General features: G+C 50.1%; 1 protein-coding gene across 2 annotated transcripts in view; it reads right to left on the bottom strand.

The window, feature by feature from the left end:
• Positions 1–2,889: 2,889 nt before the first annotated feature.
• The window catches only part of MTCL1 (microtubule crosslinking factor 1), a 122,424-nt gene continuing 108,471 nt past the window's right edge, over positions 2,890–16,842 (bottom strand). Inside the window, exons 11-14 of one of the 2 annotated variants that reach the window (XM_029234089.1) lie at positions 14,020–14,316; positions 12,054–12,085; positions 9,133–10,618; positions 2,890–4,056 (exon numbers count right to left, since the gene is read on the bottom strand). In XM_029234089.1, the coding sequence (XP_029089922.1) occupies positions 3,859–4,056; positions 9,133–10,618; positions 12,054–12,085; positions 14,020–14,316 (2,013 nt within the window). In that variant the 3' untranslated portion in view covers positions 2,890–3,858. Of the gene's footprint in view, positions 4,057–6,480; positions 6,520–9,132; positions 10,619–12,053; positions 12,086–14,019; positions 14,317–16,842 lie in introns of those variants that run through there. The other variant, XM_029234096.1, reaches the window with a different exon arrangement.

Below are 16,842 nucleotides of genomic sequence, written 5' to 3'. Positions count from 1 at the left end.
GGAATGTTACTCAACTCTGAAAGGGAAGTACTGACACAGGCTACAGTAATGTAGGTGGACCTTGAAAACATCGGGCTAGGTGAAAGAAGCCAGACATGGCCACACTGTATGATTCCATTTATGTGAAATGTCTTGAATAGGCAAACCCACAGAGACAGGAAGCAGGGGACTGTGGGGGGAACTGCTGTGTCTCCTTGTAGGGTGATGAAAGTGTTCTGGGGTTAGACAGTGGTGATGATTGCGCAACACTGTGAATGTTCTCAATGCCGCTGAGTCGTACACTTTAAAATGGTTTTTAAAAATGGTTAAAATGCTAAGTTTTACGTGTATTTTAAGAATCAGTGAATTAGAAAAGAGAAAATGATAGTTGCACTTAACTATTTTTTGAACAAAATAAATGTGCATAACTCTGGCAGGCTTAATAAGAAAGTAGATGAGACACAACGGTGCTAAAGAGAATTAGAATTATCACATGCACATATATTTTTTGAGAAGACACGTAATACTGAAAACCTTAACGTCACAAGGTTACCTTTTCATCAGAAGAGAAAAGGAAAGTTGCGCTGTGGCTGCCCCCAGCCAGACTGACGGCAGTTTGGTGAGAATGTCAGGCTGGTGCTGGGTGAGACCAGTGGGCAGGGCACGCCCAGCGTGTGTGTGTGAGGGCTCTTGGCTGGGTTTGAGGAATCTGCTTCTTTGTTTAGAACATAAAAGCGAATTGCACATTAAGGATGGCTGGTGGGGACATGAAGAGACAAGCAGCTGCTCTTACCTACTTAGTGCCTCGCCGTCCATTTGGACAGGAGCATAGCAAGTGATTTCATCCTCTGGTCTTGCCTTTGCAAAAGTTGGAATGGTTCCACAGTAAATGGACTCAGGAATACAAATGCCTAACAATTAGGGAACTGGATGGTTGGAGAAGTTCCAAAGTGCTTTCAAGGCACTGGTGCCACTAACGTGGCTTTGTCCCTGCAGGTTCTGCCTCCAGCAGTGACCACACCCCTGCCCTGCTTAGAGGTCCCATCACCACCTCCCCACACCTCTGCCCCTTCTCTTCCCCCACCTGACAACCCCTCCTGCCTTCACAGTGAAATCCTGCTCTTCCTCCCAAGCCCAGCTCAAGCACCACTTGGATTTACACCATGCCATTTCTGCATCTGTGCCTGGGATTCATCTCCTCCAGCCAGAGAGCAAGTTCCGTGACGACCAGAACCTCTCCTTGTAATTCCGGGGTGCCCCACCGTCACATTCAGCCTTCCCTGCCTTCTAGGCACCCTTTCCCCTCTATCCTAACCACTCCGGTGGTTTTCCTTTGCTGGGCCATTCTGGCAGTGACAGGCTCAGAGATGAGTGAATTAAGGCAGAACCATGAGATTCTTCAGTCCTGGGGCTTTTGTTGGTGCTCCTGGTAAGAGATCCTCTTTCTCTCGGCGTTGCTAAACTAGTAAGAGCTTCTGGGAACAAGGGTTGCCAACGTTTAGGACGCTTGTCTGAGAATAAAGCGACACAGAGCAGAGCTGGGAGACAGGGCATGTCCTGATGGAACGATGAGAGTCCTGGATTGCAGCTGTGCTAGATGCTGGCACTTTTCCAGTTATGAGCACCAACAACTTGCCTGCTTGCTTCCGACTGGAAGAGTGTTGTTGCACCTCCCAGCACTTACTGTGGGCAGAGGCTGGGCCTGAAAGAAATCCTTGTCAACAGCTGCGTCTAGGGGGTTAAGTAGAATATTTCCTTTTTTGCGTTAAAAATTATTACTGTGGTAAAATATACACAGCACTCACCATTTTAATCATGTTTAAGCGTAGAGCTCAGTGGCATTAAGTACATACATACTGTGCAGCCGTCCCCATCATCCATTTCCAAGCTTTCTCACCTTCCCAAACTGGAACTCTGCACCCGTTAAGCACGGTCTTTGTTCTTTCCTCTCGCTAACTCCTGCTAACCATCATTTTACTTTTGTATCTGGAATTTGACTACTCTAGGTAGCTCAGATAAGTGGAATCATACAGTATTTGAGGCTGGTTTCTATCCCGTAGCATAGTGTCCTCCCAGTTCATCCACACTGTAGCAGGTGCCAGAATCTCCCTCCTGAGGCTGAGGAGTATTCCAGTGTATGGACGAACCACATGTTGTTTATCTGTCATCCATCGATGGACACTTGTATTGTTTCCACTTTTTGGCTACTGTGAATACAGCTGCTGTGAACATGGGTGAACAAATATCTGTCCAAGTCCCAGCTTTCAGTTCCCCTGGGCCTACACCCAAAAGTGGAATTACTGGATCATATGGTAACTGTTTAACCTTTTAAGGAACTGTCAGGCTGTTTTCCTGCAGCAGCTACAGCAGGCTCCAATGTCCAACAGTACTTTGTGTTTATAAAAAAAATATTTAGTTTAATGGTAATGGAACTGTGGTAATACTGGGAAAAAATAACTTATACCATAGCGGGTTTGTTACTGAAAGATTACAGCTAGAAGCTTCAGCCTGAAATGGTTCTTGTTTTCTTCATCAGCACCACTTCTTCGTAAACTCCTACTTACCAAACACTGGCAGCTTGGGCTGCTTCTCAGTCCAGGGATGGAAACGGCCTCTCCCACCTTCCAAGGAGTGGAGAGGGTGGGCGCACTCTGACTGTGGATAACTGTTTTCCTCACACCCCCTCGCCCACCCATTTCGGCTTTTCTTTTTTAGCAAAAATGTAGTCGCCTGTTTATTCCAGGATGCCCTTGCAGAGAAACTGCAAGGCCGTTGTGCACCCCAGTCAGATACGTGAGTGGCTGTATGACCCCCCCCCCACCTCACCCCCTCCAATGGGAAACTTTTGCGTGAGTAGTCAGGAAAAGGTGGAGGGTGTGTGAGACACAAGGTCTGGGACAGGCGCCGTCTGGTAAAGGCTTTATTTCTTCTTCATCATCATCTCATACAGACTCCGAGGCACAACCCTCTCTCTTTCCATTTGGTATCCTCAGGACTCTTTGTAGTTGTTTTTCCTTAAACAAGGAAATTTGGAGTAAACACTGTATCGCCTGTTAATCTTTTAACAATAATTTTAAAATGCCATTGCTGTCGTATCATCAATGTGAGAAGACAACAACAGTACAGTACGAGGGGGTTCACACCGTATCACAGTGGGACAGAGGGCTCACACGTAAGCGGGGCGAGACCACAGCAGCGGTATGTACATGCACCCCGGTGCTTCGAACCCAAAGACGTGCAGGTCGAGAATATGTGGATTATACAGCAGGTCTGGGCAACCTGGCTGAGGCCTCTCTACCTTTCCAGAATGCTGCCATCTATCCCCTCAAGGGTATAGGAGATCTGCCTTGTCTACTGGCTTCATGGTTTTTTCATTACAAAAAGTTCACTGAATCATACAGTCTGAAGCATTTCAAAAATTCTTAAAAAACAAGAACACTGACAAAATAAAATTAACTTAAAACACTCTAATTCAACGTGGAAATAAACCAAACCAAATGTTAACAGTGCAAATTTAACAGTGAGGCAGTCAGTATCGCGCGCGAGGGTGTTCAGAATCTCTTAAAAACTTTGTTTTTAAATTTATATCTTATTTACTTTTTTGTTTAATATACTTTCTGTAAAAAAGATGGAGACAAAAATAGTTTTCTGAGCTATGAAAAAAATTAAGTTCTTACAGGCACGTTTACTGTTTCATTCTAGAAACATCTCAGATTCACAGGTTGAACATTCAGCAGCTGTGTTATTTTAAAAAAAAAAAAAACATTCTTTGACCTTGGGAAAACCAGATCTCTCCTTTTGGGGTAGAGTTCGGTTGATGATGACGGTGTGGTTATGCAATTACAGTGAATTATTCCAGATAATCCATGCGAGCCTGCATCACAGGTGTGGCTTCTCCCCGGGGGGCGGCCCCTCGTCGCCGAGCTCCTCCGAGGAGGTCAGGTCTCTGGGTGACGGAGCTGGTGAGGCAGTGGAGGAATGTGGGGCCCAACGGGACGGAGGGCGACGGTTTGCTGGTCTCTCGGGCCTGGAGAAGCAGGGTTCTAGGGATGGAGCTAGTGCAGAACAAGGGAGTTCCTTCAAAGCCGAGGAAGAGAAAGACAGGGTTACTCAGACGGACAGGTCCTCTGGGAGGTGATTTTCCCCCAAACAAACTTCTCAGGAGACTCAAGTGCAACAGACCAGGGTGTCTGCAACTTGTGAATGCTAAGTTATACATTGCTCACGGAGTATAAGTTAAAAAGGTAAGAATTCAACACGAATGACTAGTGACGACGGTAATGGGAGATAGCAAATTATGATGAAAACGTGGCGTGAGACGGGTGTGTATACGAGGCGCCTTCGGAATTGGGCTGCAGCGAATGGAAGCGGGGGTCCTGAGTGGTCTGCCTAGTCCTAAGAGGCTGGCCACGAAGGGCTCTATGACTCCATCAGGCTGCACCAGCAACGGGGCTCACCTTCAAACCAACTCCGCTACCGTTTATTCCAGGTTGACTGGCACTGTGTTAAACTCCCACCACACGGAGATAATGCTGCAGGCAGAAACTTTCATTTAGGTGGTTTTATCTAATGACTCTTCCTGGCAGCAGCATTTAAAAAGTGGAGCCCGGGCTTCCCTTTTGGTGCAGTGGTTAAGAATGTGCCTGCCAATGCAGCGGACACGGGTTCGTGCCCTGGTCCGGGAAGATCCTACATGCCACAGAGCAACTAAGCCTGTGCGCCATAACTACTGAGCCTGTGCTCTGCAACAAGAGAAGCCACGACAATGAGGAGCCTGCGCACCACAAGGAAGACCCAACACAGCTAAAAATAAGAAACAAGCAAAAATTTATAAAATTTAAAAAAGTGGAGCCCAAGTGTGCTTGTGCTTCTATGCTACGGGCTCCTGCACCTTCTGAGGACCAATAACCCTGGGACCAATCACCTACAGTACGTCCTCTCAAGGCTGCTGCTCCTTTTTTGGTATTAGAGACTGTTGAGCTACTTGTCCTTACTCTGCACGCCAGGACAAAGGACACTGACTTGAGATCTGTGGGCACAGAGGTGTGGGCAGCTGTGACCTGAGGAAACGGTGAGTTCTTTCCACCCGGACACCCACACAACAAGAGGCTGAGGTGGGAAACCACTGTGATGAAGAACACAGAACAAGGACCTCAGAGCCACTCAGGAAGTTAAGTCGAGGGGTATAAAGAGATGTGAGGAGCACAGCAGAGCAGAATGAGGAGCATGTAGTCATCAGAGCGACAAAGAGCACAGGGAGAAGATGGAGGGCGGGGCACAGGAGGGATGGGGGAGTGGTCGCCGCCCAGGGGCAGCAGAAAAGGAGCATCGACACACACACACGATGACTCTACCATCCCTGGACCTGCTGGTGGCACTTCACGTGACTACAGGGAGGCCCCCTCAGCAAAGCACTTACACTAATGGAAACCACGGCAGCCAGAGCTACCGCGCCTGTGAAAACACGTCAGCACTGAAACAGCCAAAATTAAAGGAAACGTCCTCACCTTAGCCCAGGGCACGAGGGACGGTGGCTCAAGAGACGTGTGGTTGGTGCTGCGTATGTAAGTGTGTTGGTTTGTAACAGGTGTTGTCTAGCCGTGTGTGGAGGTTGCCGGCATATGACTTTTGGACACCACTGTGCAAGCTGATGCTGAGTGACAAGGGTTTTCTGTTAATTTGTGCCACCTCGTCACTAGCGTCTCTGCACGGAAGAAATGCTGTGTGACCATGAGTTCAAGGGGACAAAGTTCTCTTTAGCATCACAGCAGCACATCTAAGCAAGCAATGCTGTTTTTTCCCTGGCACCTCTTCTGGAAATGGCCTCTGGAGCCATTCTTTGTCATTTTTCGTGGGCCATGTGCTTAGTCTTTGAGAGCCAGTTGTATTTAAGGCCAGTGGATAAGGGGGTGGGTGACTATATCCTTGATCAGAAACAAGGTTGGTACTTTCTCACAAGCTTTGATTCAGGCTCTGAAGGTGATTCTGCAGTTTTGGAGCAGGGACGATTGTGTTGTTTAGTCAGTTAACACAAATCTATTGAGCACTTACTACGACCCCTATGGTGACCCCTGGGAAGGACAAGATACATTTGTATTTATTCCCTCTGGTGTGGTTTTTGAAAAGAAAGAGAAAAGCCTTATGCGTAATGGTCACACCTTATTATAAGCACATGGCGGTGCACAGCCACCGAAATGTCAGTGAGCAGGCAGGCCTACGGGGAACACGCTCAGCTCAGAGACCCTGCAGGCTGGACAGTTCCCTCGCTGGCCAATGTCCTTTTACCCCTTCGGGAGCATACTGGCTGCAGACTGCACAGGAGAGGGGAGATCTCAATAGGATCTCTACTGAGCAGTCAGTACCCCGGGGGGCAAGTGGTCCCGTCTGGGCCTGCCATTGATCCCTGCAGGTGGACCCTGGGCCCGCCCTGAGCTGCATGACAACCTCTCCAGACAGTGTGGAAAGAAGGAAGAAAGCACTTACGGCGTGAGGCAGGCAGGGCTAGAGTCCCCAGGGGGCAGTTAGTAAGACAGTTTGGTTCTGGACAGAACAGACAGACAAAGAAGAGAAAAAGCAAGTAGGTTTGAAAGTACTTTTTAAAAAAGAACAGCAGTAAAGGTTTAAAGTCAACAGGCCTGGTGGCAGCCATCTGGAGAAGCGGGCACACAGGCCGGCCCCCGCCTGGCCGGAGCAGGAGGGGCCCTCACGACAGAACAGCTACAGACCTCTCCCTTCCGCTGGCTATTCTTCTCTTCTCCCTGAGCTGCCCCTTGGCATTTAACATTTCCAACACCCTACGACTGCTGTTTTTGAAACAGAGCCCATTAAACAGCCAGATTGTTTCAGTCACAATGACCAAATGACTGCAGCTCAGACTAAAACTTGCCCTTCGAATTTTCCACTGAGACATTTCCAGATTATCCTCTCTCTCCACACCAGACCTGCTCACAGCTTCTAGAGAGAAAGAATGCACCATTGTGCATTGGTGCTATGTCTTCAAGAGAAACAGAGGAATAAGTAGCTCATGGGGTTAGAGTGAGGGGAGAAAGGGAGTTTCCTACTGTGCCCGTTCCTGGCTAGGGATGACTCCATCGTCACCCACGTTTAGCTGTCCCACTGAGCACTCCGGGAAAGATTCTCCCACATGGGCTCAGAGGAGGGTGGGAAATATGAATTCATTCTGATTTTGAAATGAAAAAAACTACCACAAGTCTAGGGAGGGATGGGAAGGGGTCTTGGGGTCTCCAATGGGCCTAATATAGTAAGTCAGTTCAGGTGAGGAATAATTCCACTGGAGTCTAGAATAAGCCAAATTCCAACAGCAAAGGAAAAAGAGCCCATGACATTTAAACACTGCCCGTGAGAGCTCCATGCCAGTTCTGAACCCCTGACACCGTGGCTGGTCCCCCTTTAAATCAGCCATCACCTCTTTTGGTAGTAAACACACCGAGAAGAAAATCTAAACAGACACTTCACAGAGGACCAAAGGGGGGCACAGCTTTATATGGATAAAGCCATTTTCACGCCTTGGTTTAATGACTCAACCCCAGCACTATTTCCTTTCTAGTCTCATAGATTGCCTGCCTGCAGCATTCATTCGTGACTCAGAATGTCTCTAATATAAATGGACACCCCAGACAAGCCAGTTAATGCTCGGGACAACGCTCTCATTCCAAGAAGGGGTGGCACTCGGGACAACGCTCTCATTCCAAGAAGGGGTGGCACCCACCTGGCTGGGCCCTCTGCAGCAGCAAACCACGTACCTGAGGGGCCTGAGGGACGGGGTGACAGAGCCCGCAGAAGACACCATTGTTACCTGAGGGCCCAGCCTCCTTCTCAGAGCACACAGCTTTATCACAAAGACGTGTACCTCTGGCAGGCGTAGGCCACAGACTGTCAATATTATTAGGTTGAACCGTATGGTGTTGCCATTTCTGTAGGTCATTGGCAATTTCACATGGTTTAATCTACTTCAGGTTTAAACTCTATATTTTGAGTTAAATGCCTCTTGTTGGGTTATACTGGGAAGCTGAGCATTCCTTTTCCCACTGTGGGTGGATCAGGTGACACAGGAAATACACCTCCTCCTCTCCTCACCTGTGCATCTGGGGCTGCAGAGCCTTGGGAGGGAGCCTGTATGTGTCTTTCTCTAACCTTCGCCATCTGCTGTCTGCCCAGCCTGGAGAATGCCTACCGGTGTCTGGATTCCACTGCTGTGGAGGTTTTGCATCTGGGTTCCTGGTGGGTCAGGCCTCACCCCCAGGTCTACACATAAGGGTGTCTGACCAAGGGCTGGGAAACCTCCTCTGGCACTGCGTGAACGATAAGGCCAACATCACCACCGTTTTCACCCCCGGCATCATCATGGGGCTTTGTTTTATTTCGCTCATCCTTGCCGTGGTCCAGTTATACCACATGTGGGTATGAACAGGGCAGAATTCAAGATCGACTGATTTGCAGATAACCTTAAGGGGGGAGGGATACAATAATAATCACATAATAATATGTGACAAATGGATAATAAGCGTGGTCACAGGTAACATAATAATAGGTGATGTTTAAGGGGATAAGGATAATAATCGCGTTGTATGAAGGCAGGATTTTGACCCTATCCATTCGTCTCACCTGGTCTTACTGCTAAGAAGAACGCACGCATACAGAGAGGGTAATGGGATTTGTGAGACGTGAACCTGCTGTCTGCACTGAAGCCAGCGCTGGGATCCAGACACCCTTCCTGTAGGTCCTGACGAGAGGTCTTCTATGTCCACCCTGTCAAAACCCTCTCTCTTCATCACACACACAGCTGGAGCACACGCTCCCAGGACACAAACTCATACAGAAGGAGGGGAAATGTGAACCCAAATGAAAAGCCCTGATAAACAGACAAGCATGGATCGCTGAGGCCACAGTGGAGGACCTGAGTCAATCCCTGAGCTACTTAGGAAAACCATCTCATGGTCCTCAGAGGATCACTGACGGCAATAAAACCAAGTTCTCTTTTAAGAAGCAGCTCAGGGTTTGCGTTCCTGCTTGTTCCATCCTCCCCTGAACCTCCTGAACTCACATAACCTGGTACAGCCCCAGGGTCAGCTGTGCTGACACTGAAAAGGACGAGCCGCAGGGGGAGGGGGTGGGATACTCAGCCTCCTTTACCTCGATGGACCCTGGCTCGGCTCTGACCGTCATTTCTCCCACGGGGCCGTTGCTGCTGAGACTGGGGGTGCCATGGGCGGCCTGCCTCTGCTCCTCCTTTAAGGCGTGTTCCAACAGCTTCCGGTGGAGGATCCGGGCGACGTTCTCGGTGAGCGTGTAGCCGGGGGGAGCAGACAGGTCCTGCCTCGCAGGCGTGCCCTCTCCCCCTTCCTCCCTGCACGTCTCGGAGCCACCCCCGACCGGGCTGGGCGACCGGCCTCGGGAGCTGGGGCTCGTGTCCGGGCCCGGGCCCAGCTCCGGCGGGGGCTCTGCCGAACGAGACCGACTGGCGGCCCGCACCCCCTTCTGGAAGGGGTCCTGCACCATAGGGCTGTGGTCGATGATGCTGAAGAGGCTGGAGAGGCCGTCGTTGATGGCGGTGTGCACGGGGCTCTCCCGAGTGGTGGTAGAACGGGCCCAGGCTGACTCGCCGCAGCCCTTCGGGGCCAGCCCCGGGGAGGTCCTGCTGCTTGGCTGGTCCACTCTGGGGAGCGGCTTCCTCTGCAGCTTGGGAGACCCGTACTTGGGGGAGCAGCATGTGCGTTCAAACTTGGCCTGCACCTTCTCGATGGCGGGGGCCACCTGCCTGTTCCTGAGGCCGCGGGAGGGAGAGGACATGGGCGTGGTGCCACCCCCTGCCTTGGGTGTGAGACACTTGTGGGGGCTGCTGGTGACGGCGCTGCCCCGCAGGGCTTCGGTCTGCAGGCCGATGCTGATGGTCTGGATGGTCTGCGTCCCTGTTGTCCGGGACCCATTGGTCTGGCAGGCCGTGTCCTTGACCGGAGGTTCCCTGGGGCTGGAGCAGACAGCGCTGACAGAGAAGGCCACCTCCTTCATGTCATCACTCAGGTTCTTGGACATCTCCAGGCTGTGCAGCGGGGAGGAGAAACCGAGGGTGCTGTCGAGGGGCCAGAGCCCACCCTCCGTGTAGTCTCGGGTGTGCTTGGAGGGGGCACAGGGCCACCTAAGAATGTGTTCAGAACAGCCCCCCTTGGTGTCCCCCGGGCCCCCTCGGGCCCTGCCCTCACCGCCTGCCACCACGGTGCCATCCAGCCTCCGCACGGCGGGCGGGCTGTGCACCATCCTCACCCCGGCCTGCTCGGCGCAGACAAGGTTCCGCGGGAGCTGCTTCTGGCAGTGCTCCGGGCTGGTCACGGTGTCCGTGGTCAGGGTGATGCTCGTGGTGAGGTACCAGGAGGAGTCGGAGAAAGGGTCGGTGCTGGCCTCGGGCCTCGCCCGACCCGCCTCGGTCCTGTCCGCCCAGGGGTCTGGGGGCCTATCATCCCAGCTCTTGCTGTTGAACTCCTCGATGTACTTGAGGTCATCTGGGGAGAGGGGTGGGGTGATGTCCTCCTTGCTGCTGGTGGCGGGCAGGCCCTTCTCTGGCAGGAAGGGAGAGCCATCCATCAGGCGCTGGAACTCAGACATGGATGAGACGGACACGGCCCTGGGGGAGGGGAGAGGCGAGGCGTTAGCTGCCACCGGCTAGGGAGCCACGGCCCTGGAACCCCCGACCCAGCACAGCCTGTGTCCTGCCCACATGCACAGTGCCTGTGTCTCCACCTGAAGGATCAGGACACGTTCCAGCTGCCTGATGTTTTCCACTCTCGGGCTGACCCTCTGGTGTCCAACAGGCTTTTATGGCTCTGGAATTGCTGCAGGAGCCTTGTATTGGTCAGAATTTACTACAGCCGACCCTCAAAACCGTGGGAGAGGTGGGGCTCCAGGGCAGTCAGAGCTAAGCTCTAACCCTGCTCTGCAATATTCTAGTTCAGTGCATGGATGCTCCACAGGAAGACGGGGAGCCTGGCTGTGGCCTGGCCTCTCCACGTACTTGATGGGCACCTTCAGTGTCGAAGCTGCGGGAGCTTCCCGAGTTCCCGGCATTAGAGCAGGCGCGCATCCCACAGACATGAACACACCACAGTACCAATCCAAACGAGAAACTGCAGCGGCGGGGAGGGAGAGATGCCACCACAAAGCAACTGTGACCTGAAGCCTTCTCCGCCCATGGGCCTCATCCTCTGTTGGCTTAAAGCACTAACAGTCTCCCAAGCCCAACAGAAGATGTGGAGGAGAGGAGGGGCAGTGGAAGGTGTGATCAGGCTGGCGAATGGTTTCAACACCATTTCAAACAGAAATCCCCTCTGGCCCTGCCCAGACCCACCCACAGGCTCAGTCCTCCCCTTCCCTCTCTACTCAATTTAAACAAATTTGCTTATATGTGCCTTTCCAGACATGTCCCGCCATACATATATGGGTTACTAGAATCAAACTAAATTAGAAGAAAGGGTTTCCATGGACTTTTCAAAAACCATTTAACACAATCATGTCCTTATATACACAACTCTAATCACACAGCTCTTACTGTGACACTGACACACACATGAACGCAGCATAGCACTGGCCTTTTTGTTGCTAATAATTTAAAATGCCGTATTTATGAAATTAATAATAAAGCAACTACTTATCCAGAAGTTTTACTCTGCGTCATTTTTGAAGAGTGTCACAGCACACTGGAGTGACAAGACAGAATTTTAAGACCAGGAGTTTTTTTTAAATTTTTCGTTGCATTGGGTCGTTGTTGCTGCGTGCGGGCTTTTCTCTAGTTGCAGTGAGCAGGGGCTTCTCATTGCAGTGGCTTCTCTTGTCGCAGAGCACGGGCTCAGTAGTTGTGGCTCGAGGGCTCTAGAGCACAGGCTCAGTAGTTGTGGCGCACAGGCTTAGTTGCTCCACGGCATGTGGGATCTTCCCGGACCAGGGCTCGAACCCGTGTCCCCTGCATTGGCAGGCAGATTCCTAACCACTGTGCCACCAGCGAAGCCCAAGACCAGGAGGTTTTTACTGCAGTAGTCTACTATCATTTCATCAATCTTACTTACCTTTGAAGATTTCCCTTGTGATTTTCTTCTTCCTATAAAGAAGAAGGAAGTTTATCTGAATTGGTTAACACTGGCTGCCTGGGGGCCCTCAGGGTGCTAAGTGATTTGTTTTTCTCTTAGGACAATACCATTTAAAACGTACATGGGAGCCAAGTTTGGGCCAAGAGTGCCTCTGCCTCTCAGCCCTTTGAAGTACAATAATGACACCAGAATCCAGGGGTGATGAGGGGTTAGAGCCTCTGAGTCCAGGAAGGGCCCACGTGAATGAGAAAAAGTGTCTATAAACATTGTCACAAAGTGGCTCTCCTGTGCTCCTCAAAGGGCATCACTAAGCACGTGAGCTTCAAAGCTGCCTCGTTAATGACTGAATGTATGTGTGTGTGTGAGTGTGTGTGTGTGTGTGTGTGTGTGAGAGAGAGAGAGAGAGAGAGAGAGAGAGAGAGAGAGAGAGAGAGAGGGAGGGGGAGAGAGAGAGAGAGAACAAACGCATGCAAGAGAGGAGAGGGAGAACGGGGAGGAGGAGGAGAAGAAGGAAGGGAGGACAAGGGTGAGAGCAAGTTAGGGGAGAGACGTCTCTTGGCCTCAGCCTGTCTATAGAAGTCGGTGTGAGAGGTATAGACTACTACATATAAGATAAATAAGCTACAAGGATGTATTGTACAGCACAGGGAATACTGCCAATATTTTATAATAACTAAAGGGAGCATAACCTTTAAAAATTGTGAATCACTGTTGTACACCTGCAACTTACATTGCACACCAACTGTACTGCAATAAAAAATGCAAAAAAAGTCGGTGTGACATCCTTAGAGGGCTCTTTGTTTTAAATATCGCCCTTGGGAATCAGGGAAGGTACAGTGACCTCTGCTAAAGAAGAGAACATGCACACACGGTCCTCCTGAGGACACCCCCGTGCGGACCAGTCCTGAGGGAGCGAGGTCCAATGAGCCTTGGAGGTATTGCGACTGAGTCCTGGCACAGCAAACCACCTGAGCATCCCCCAGGGAGCCCTCCCGTGGGATCTGGCCACTGCTTTGAAGATGGCATAGGAGACGATGCCACTAGATCCCCGGGGTGGCATGCTGGCGCTGTCACCGCTGCTGGGTACAGGTGCTGAGGAGAAGGCACTTGACCTCGCCGACCTGTGACTGAGGGTGATCCCCCACTTCAACATCCCTGCCTGACGGGCACCCCGTCTGCTGAGCATGTCAAATGACAGGTGCAGCCACTGTGAGATTGGCTCACAGGTATGCTTCCTAAAATCAATCTTTAAATCCCAGTTTTTCAGTTTTTAGAAAGTCATAACCAAAAAAACCCAATGCTGTGCCGTGGAGATTTCTGCACAGAGCTAAGCTCTTCTATTTGCTGATCTAAGTTACATAGGTTTCTAGTGTTGGATTTTTTTCCCTTTGCACAGATAAGGTATTTATTGTATGTCACTGGTTAGTGACATTTGTTACTTTCTTTAAAGCAATTTTTTTCCCCTGTTATTAATGTTTTCTGGAATCAGAAGGCCGTACTATAATTTTAAGAAAACTTGCGGCTCTACACTTCCCAGGATGATCTATTGGGTTTGCCAGAAAGTTCGTTTGGTTCATGAATACGTCGTTAAATAAAGTTCTTGCTGGAAATGAAAAATGTCTTTTATTTTTACTTAAAACTGATCGAACTTTTTGGTCAACCCAATATTTCCTCTTGTGTTTCACTGGACACTCCCGTTCCTGAGACTCCCATTCACACAGGACCCAAGCCCTGAATTTCTGAACCTGAGACAAGCAGCTAAGTGAAGCAGGGAGCCTGGGGTCAGGACCACCAAGCAAAGCTCCTGCATCATGAAGGGTTCCGTTTTTACTGACCCCAGAGGCTGTGATATGCAAAACCAGGGGCCTGCCAGCCACTCGGCCGCCTTCCCAAGCCCCTGCCCTCGGTCCTGCCGCAGGTAACTAGACCCCAAACCCAGGCTGACCTCGGGGAAGCAGTTCCTGAACTCCCTCTCGGGCTTGCGGTCTGGAGGCTCCTCTGGCTCGTCGTCCAAGGACAGGGCATCCAGGTAGAGGTTCTCCCGGGCCGAGCACCTGTCCGATTCCTTCAGCTTGGACAGCGGCTGGTCCTCAAACGTGCTGGAGTCAGTGTCCATGCAGGGCCACGTCCCCGTGGGGTGGGGTGCCCAGGGGCTCCCCGTGTGGGCACAGGGGTGGACATCGCCTTCCTTTTGATCACAGAGGAAACTGCCACCTCTCCGGGGACTGTTTACTTTCTGCAACTTGAGGGTTTTAAAAATGAAAACAATCAGCCTCATTTTTCTGTCTGTTGCTCCCTAAGGTCGTGGTTTCTCCACAATTTGGAATTAACATATGGTCTCTCTGAAAGATGGTGAGAAGTCTACGTTCTTAAAGTTCTGACCTTAACTTCAAAAATAACACATCACAAATGCTTTTTGAAAAGAAAAACCACAATTTTATATGGACTAGAAAAATCTGCATCAACCACACGCAAGCCAGCTCCTCCTGATGAGAATATGTTATTGTATATAACTTTGAGTACTGTGCTCACAGGAAATTATACATGTATTTTTTTAATCTAACATTACCAAACAACACATTTAGAACTCGCTTTTGGTAATTACCTTCAGAACGTAAGGCACACTCAGTGGAAAGCCATCAGTGATAGCAAACTTCTGAGGGTGAATCTGATTTTCCTAACTAGCAGAGTTTCTAAATAACAACAGAGCGTGGTCTCCAAACTACTTGAAATGGGTCCTACATAAATCCCGAGTGATCACCTGGGTTATAACCACTGGGTGTGGAAAACATCTGACACTTTGCTTGAGAGGATTAAAATTTAGCTACAGAGGAAATTAAAGATCTGGTATGACTAGAAAAAGAAACAAAAACATGAGCCACATAGTTTGGAGTCACACTTTTCTCTGACTTGGTAAATGCAAGCAGCAGCAGTGGGGAAACCTCAGGAGACCTGCAACCAGTGTGTGTGGCTGGTCATCTCAGCTCAGTGTCCCCACCTGTAAGAGGGGTGCCCCTCTCTCTGGGGCTGTGGGAGGGCTGCAGGCCGGGCCCCGCGTAAAGCTCACTGTTCGTCAGAGCGGGACCACCACCGACCCCCCTTGAGGCTGAGGCCTGCGTGATTCCTCAGGCCTGGGGGCACTGATAAACGAATGCCTCATGTCCTCACAGCAGGGGGCCCTTCAGGAGGAGCCGCGTGGAACCACAGGGACAGGCAGGGACACGCGTGCCTGCAGTGCCCTCTCCATGGAGGAGCCCTGAGGGGCTGCCCTGGACCCTCCCGAGCTCCCCTCCAAAACAGGCAGAAAGCACCTTTGACAGGTCGGCTCACACACTCCACCGCCCTGGCTGCTCTTTGGACTTGAACTCAAGGGCGGGGGCAGCAGAAGTGGTGCTGAGACGGTGCCCGGAGGCTTTGACCCTCCCTTGGAAGCACATTTATTTACCCTTTAACAAGGCATCTTTCACAAACAACACCTCCTGTCCTAACTCAAGCCTTCATCAGCAAGCTGGAGAAGTGTGGCCTGAGGAGTCATGGGGACTTTTACTCATTTCTAGCAATTTGAGGTGGTGGAACCAGTCTCAGAGTGTTATCTTCATTTTAGGAGAAAGATGGCAATTCAAGCAGCTACAGCTTAAATGTTAGAGTTTGAGGCAGAATCCCAGTTGAATTAGGGAACAAGCAAGTCACCGGGGGTTTCAGCTCAGCCCCCTCTGCTCTCTACCCCCTCCCCAGTGACATAGCTCTCAAAGATGCTAAATGCTTTCTTTTTTAAAAAAATGAAAAGGAAAGGTTTTTATTATGTTCATCTAATGCATGTCAGTGTAATTTAGTTTCAACATATGATCATCTCCAAGCTATTTCGGGCACAGAATTAAAATGCAAGAATCACATTTGAAGCTGTAAATGTGCACGGAGGGTGTGTGTGAAGAGCGGGGAGAATGACTACAGGGGAGAGCTATGATCCAGCACATTCTCACTCAGCAAAGTGGGGTTTCAAAAAATAAACCTGGGCAGCCAGGAGCAATGTGCACTAAAGCTGCAAGTGTTAGTTAGGTTCCCTAAAAATGAGCTGGAGTGGTTTCAGCTGCCAGGATGCCTCTGCAGTGCTGTCATAGAATAAATGGTCCCTACAAGGATAGGGTTTCCTAGGAGAGTCATTTCAAACCAGGCATCAGCACCTACTGTACTTAGAGTCCTGCAGAAGAACAACTTATATAACTTATTTGCCTTGCAAACACCAAATTTACAAGGTTTGCAGGCAACAGTAAACCCTTGAGAATGTCACTTTACCTGAATTGGTCACAAGAAAAAAGGTTACTTTGTACACAGGTTTTAAAAGAACAGCCTTTCATGCTGCAGAGGTAACTGATTTAAGGAAGTCACTGGAAGAAGAATGACATGGGAGCTTTCATTTAGTCCTTTACCACAGCCAACTCCTCAGGCCTCTGCAGGCTAACAGACTGAACAGTTCGGAGGAGAAAGTAGTGTAACTCCAGGAAAGTTAACTCTCACCCATCAGATCTGGGTTGAGACAGATGCTGATAAGAGAGATGGTGTGTGTTACATGACCTTAACCACATTCCCACAGTCATTCGTCATGTCAGATGCCTCACATGGCACAGAAATCATGTAGGAATTCAACACCACCGGGCAAGTACGAAGCAAGTGTTCTCAAAGTGGAAAATGGATTTAGTGTTACTTCTTTCACCATCTGTATTAGGTCGTCACAGACAAGGCTACACGGCCCACCACATAGATATCGAGG

This window comes from Monodon monoceros, unplaced genomic scaffold (assembly GCF_005190385.1).
Source record: "Monodon monoceros isolate NGI ecotype Baffin Bay Population unplaced genomic scaffold, NGI_Narwhal_1 Super_Scaffold_1, whole genome shotgun sequence".
Lineage (NCBI taxonomy): Eukaryota > Metazoa > Chordata > Mammalia > Artiodactyla > Monodontidae > Monodon > Monodon monoceros.
The sequence above is the reverse complement of the archived record's forward strand: the minus strand, read 5'-3'. Positions and strand labels throughout refer to the sequence as shown.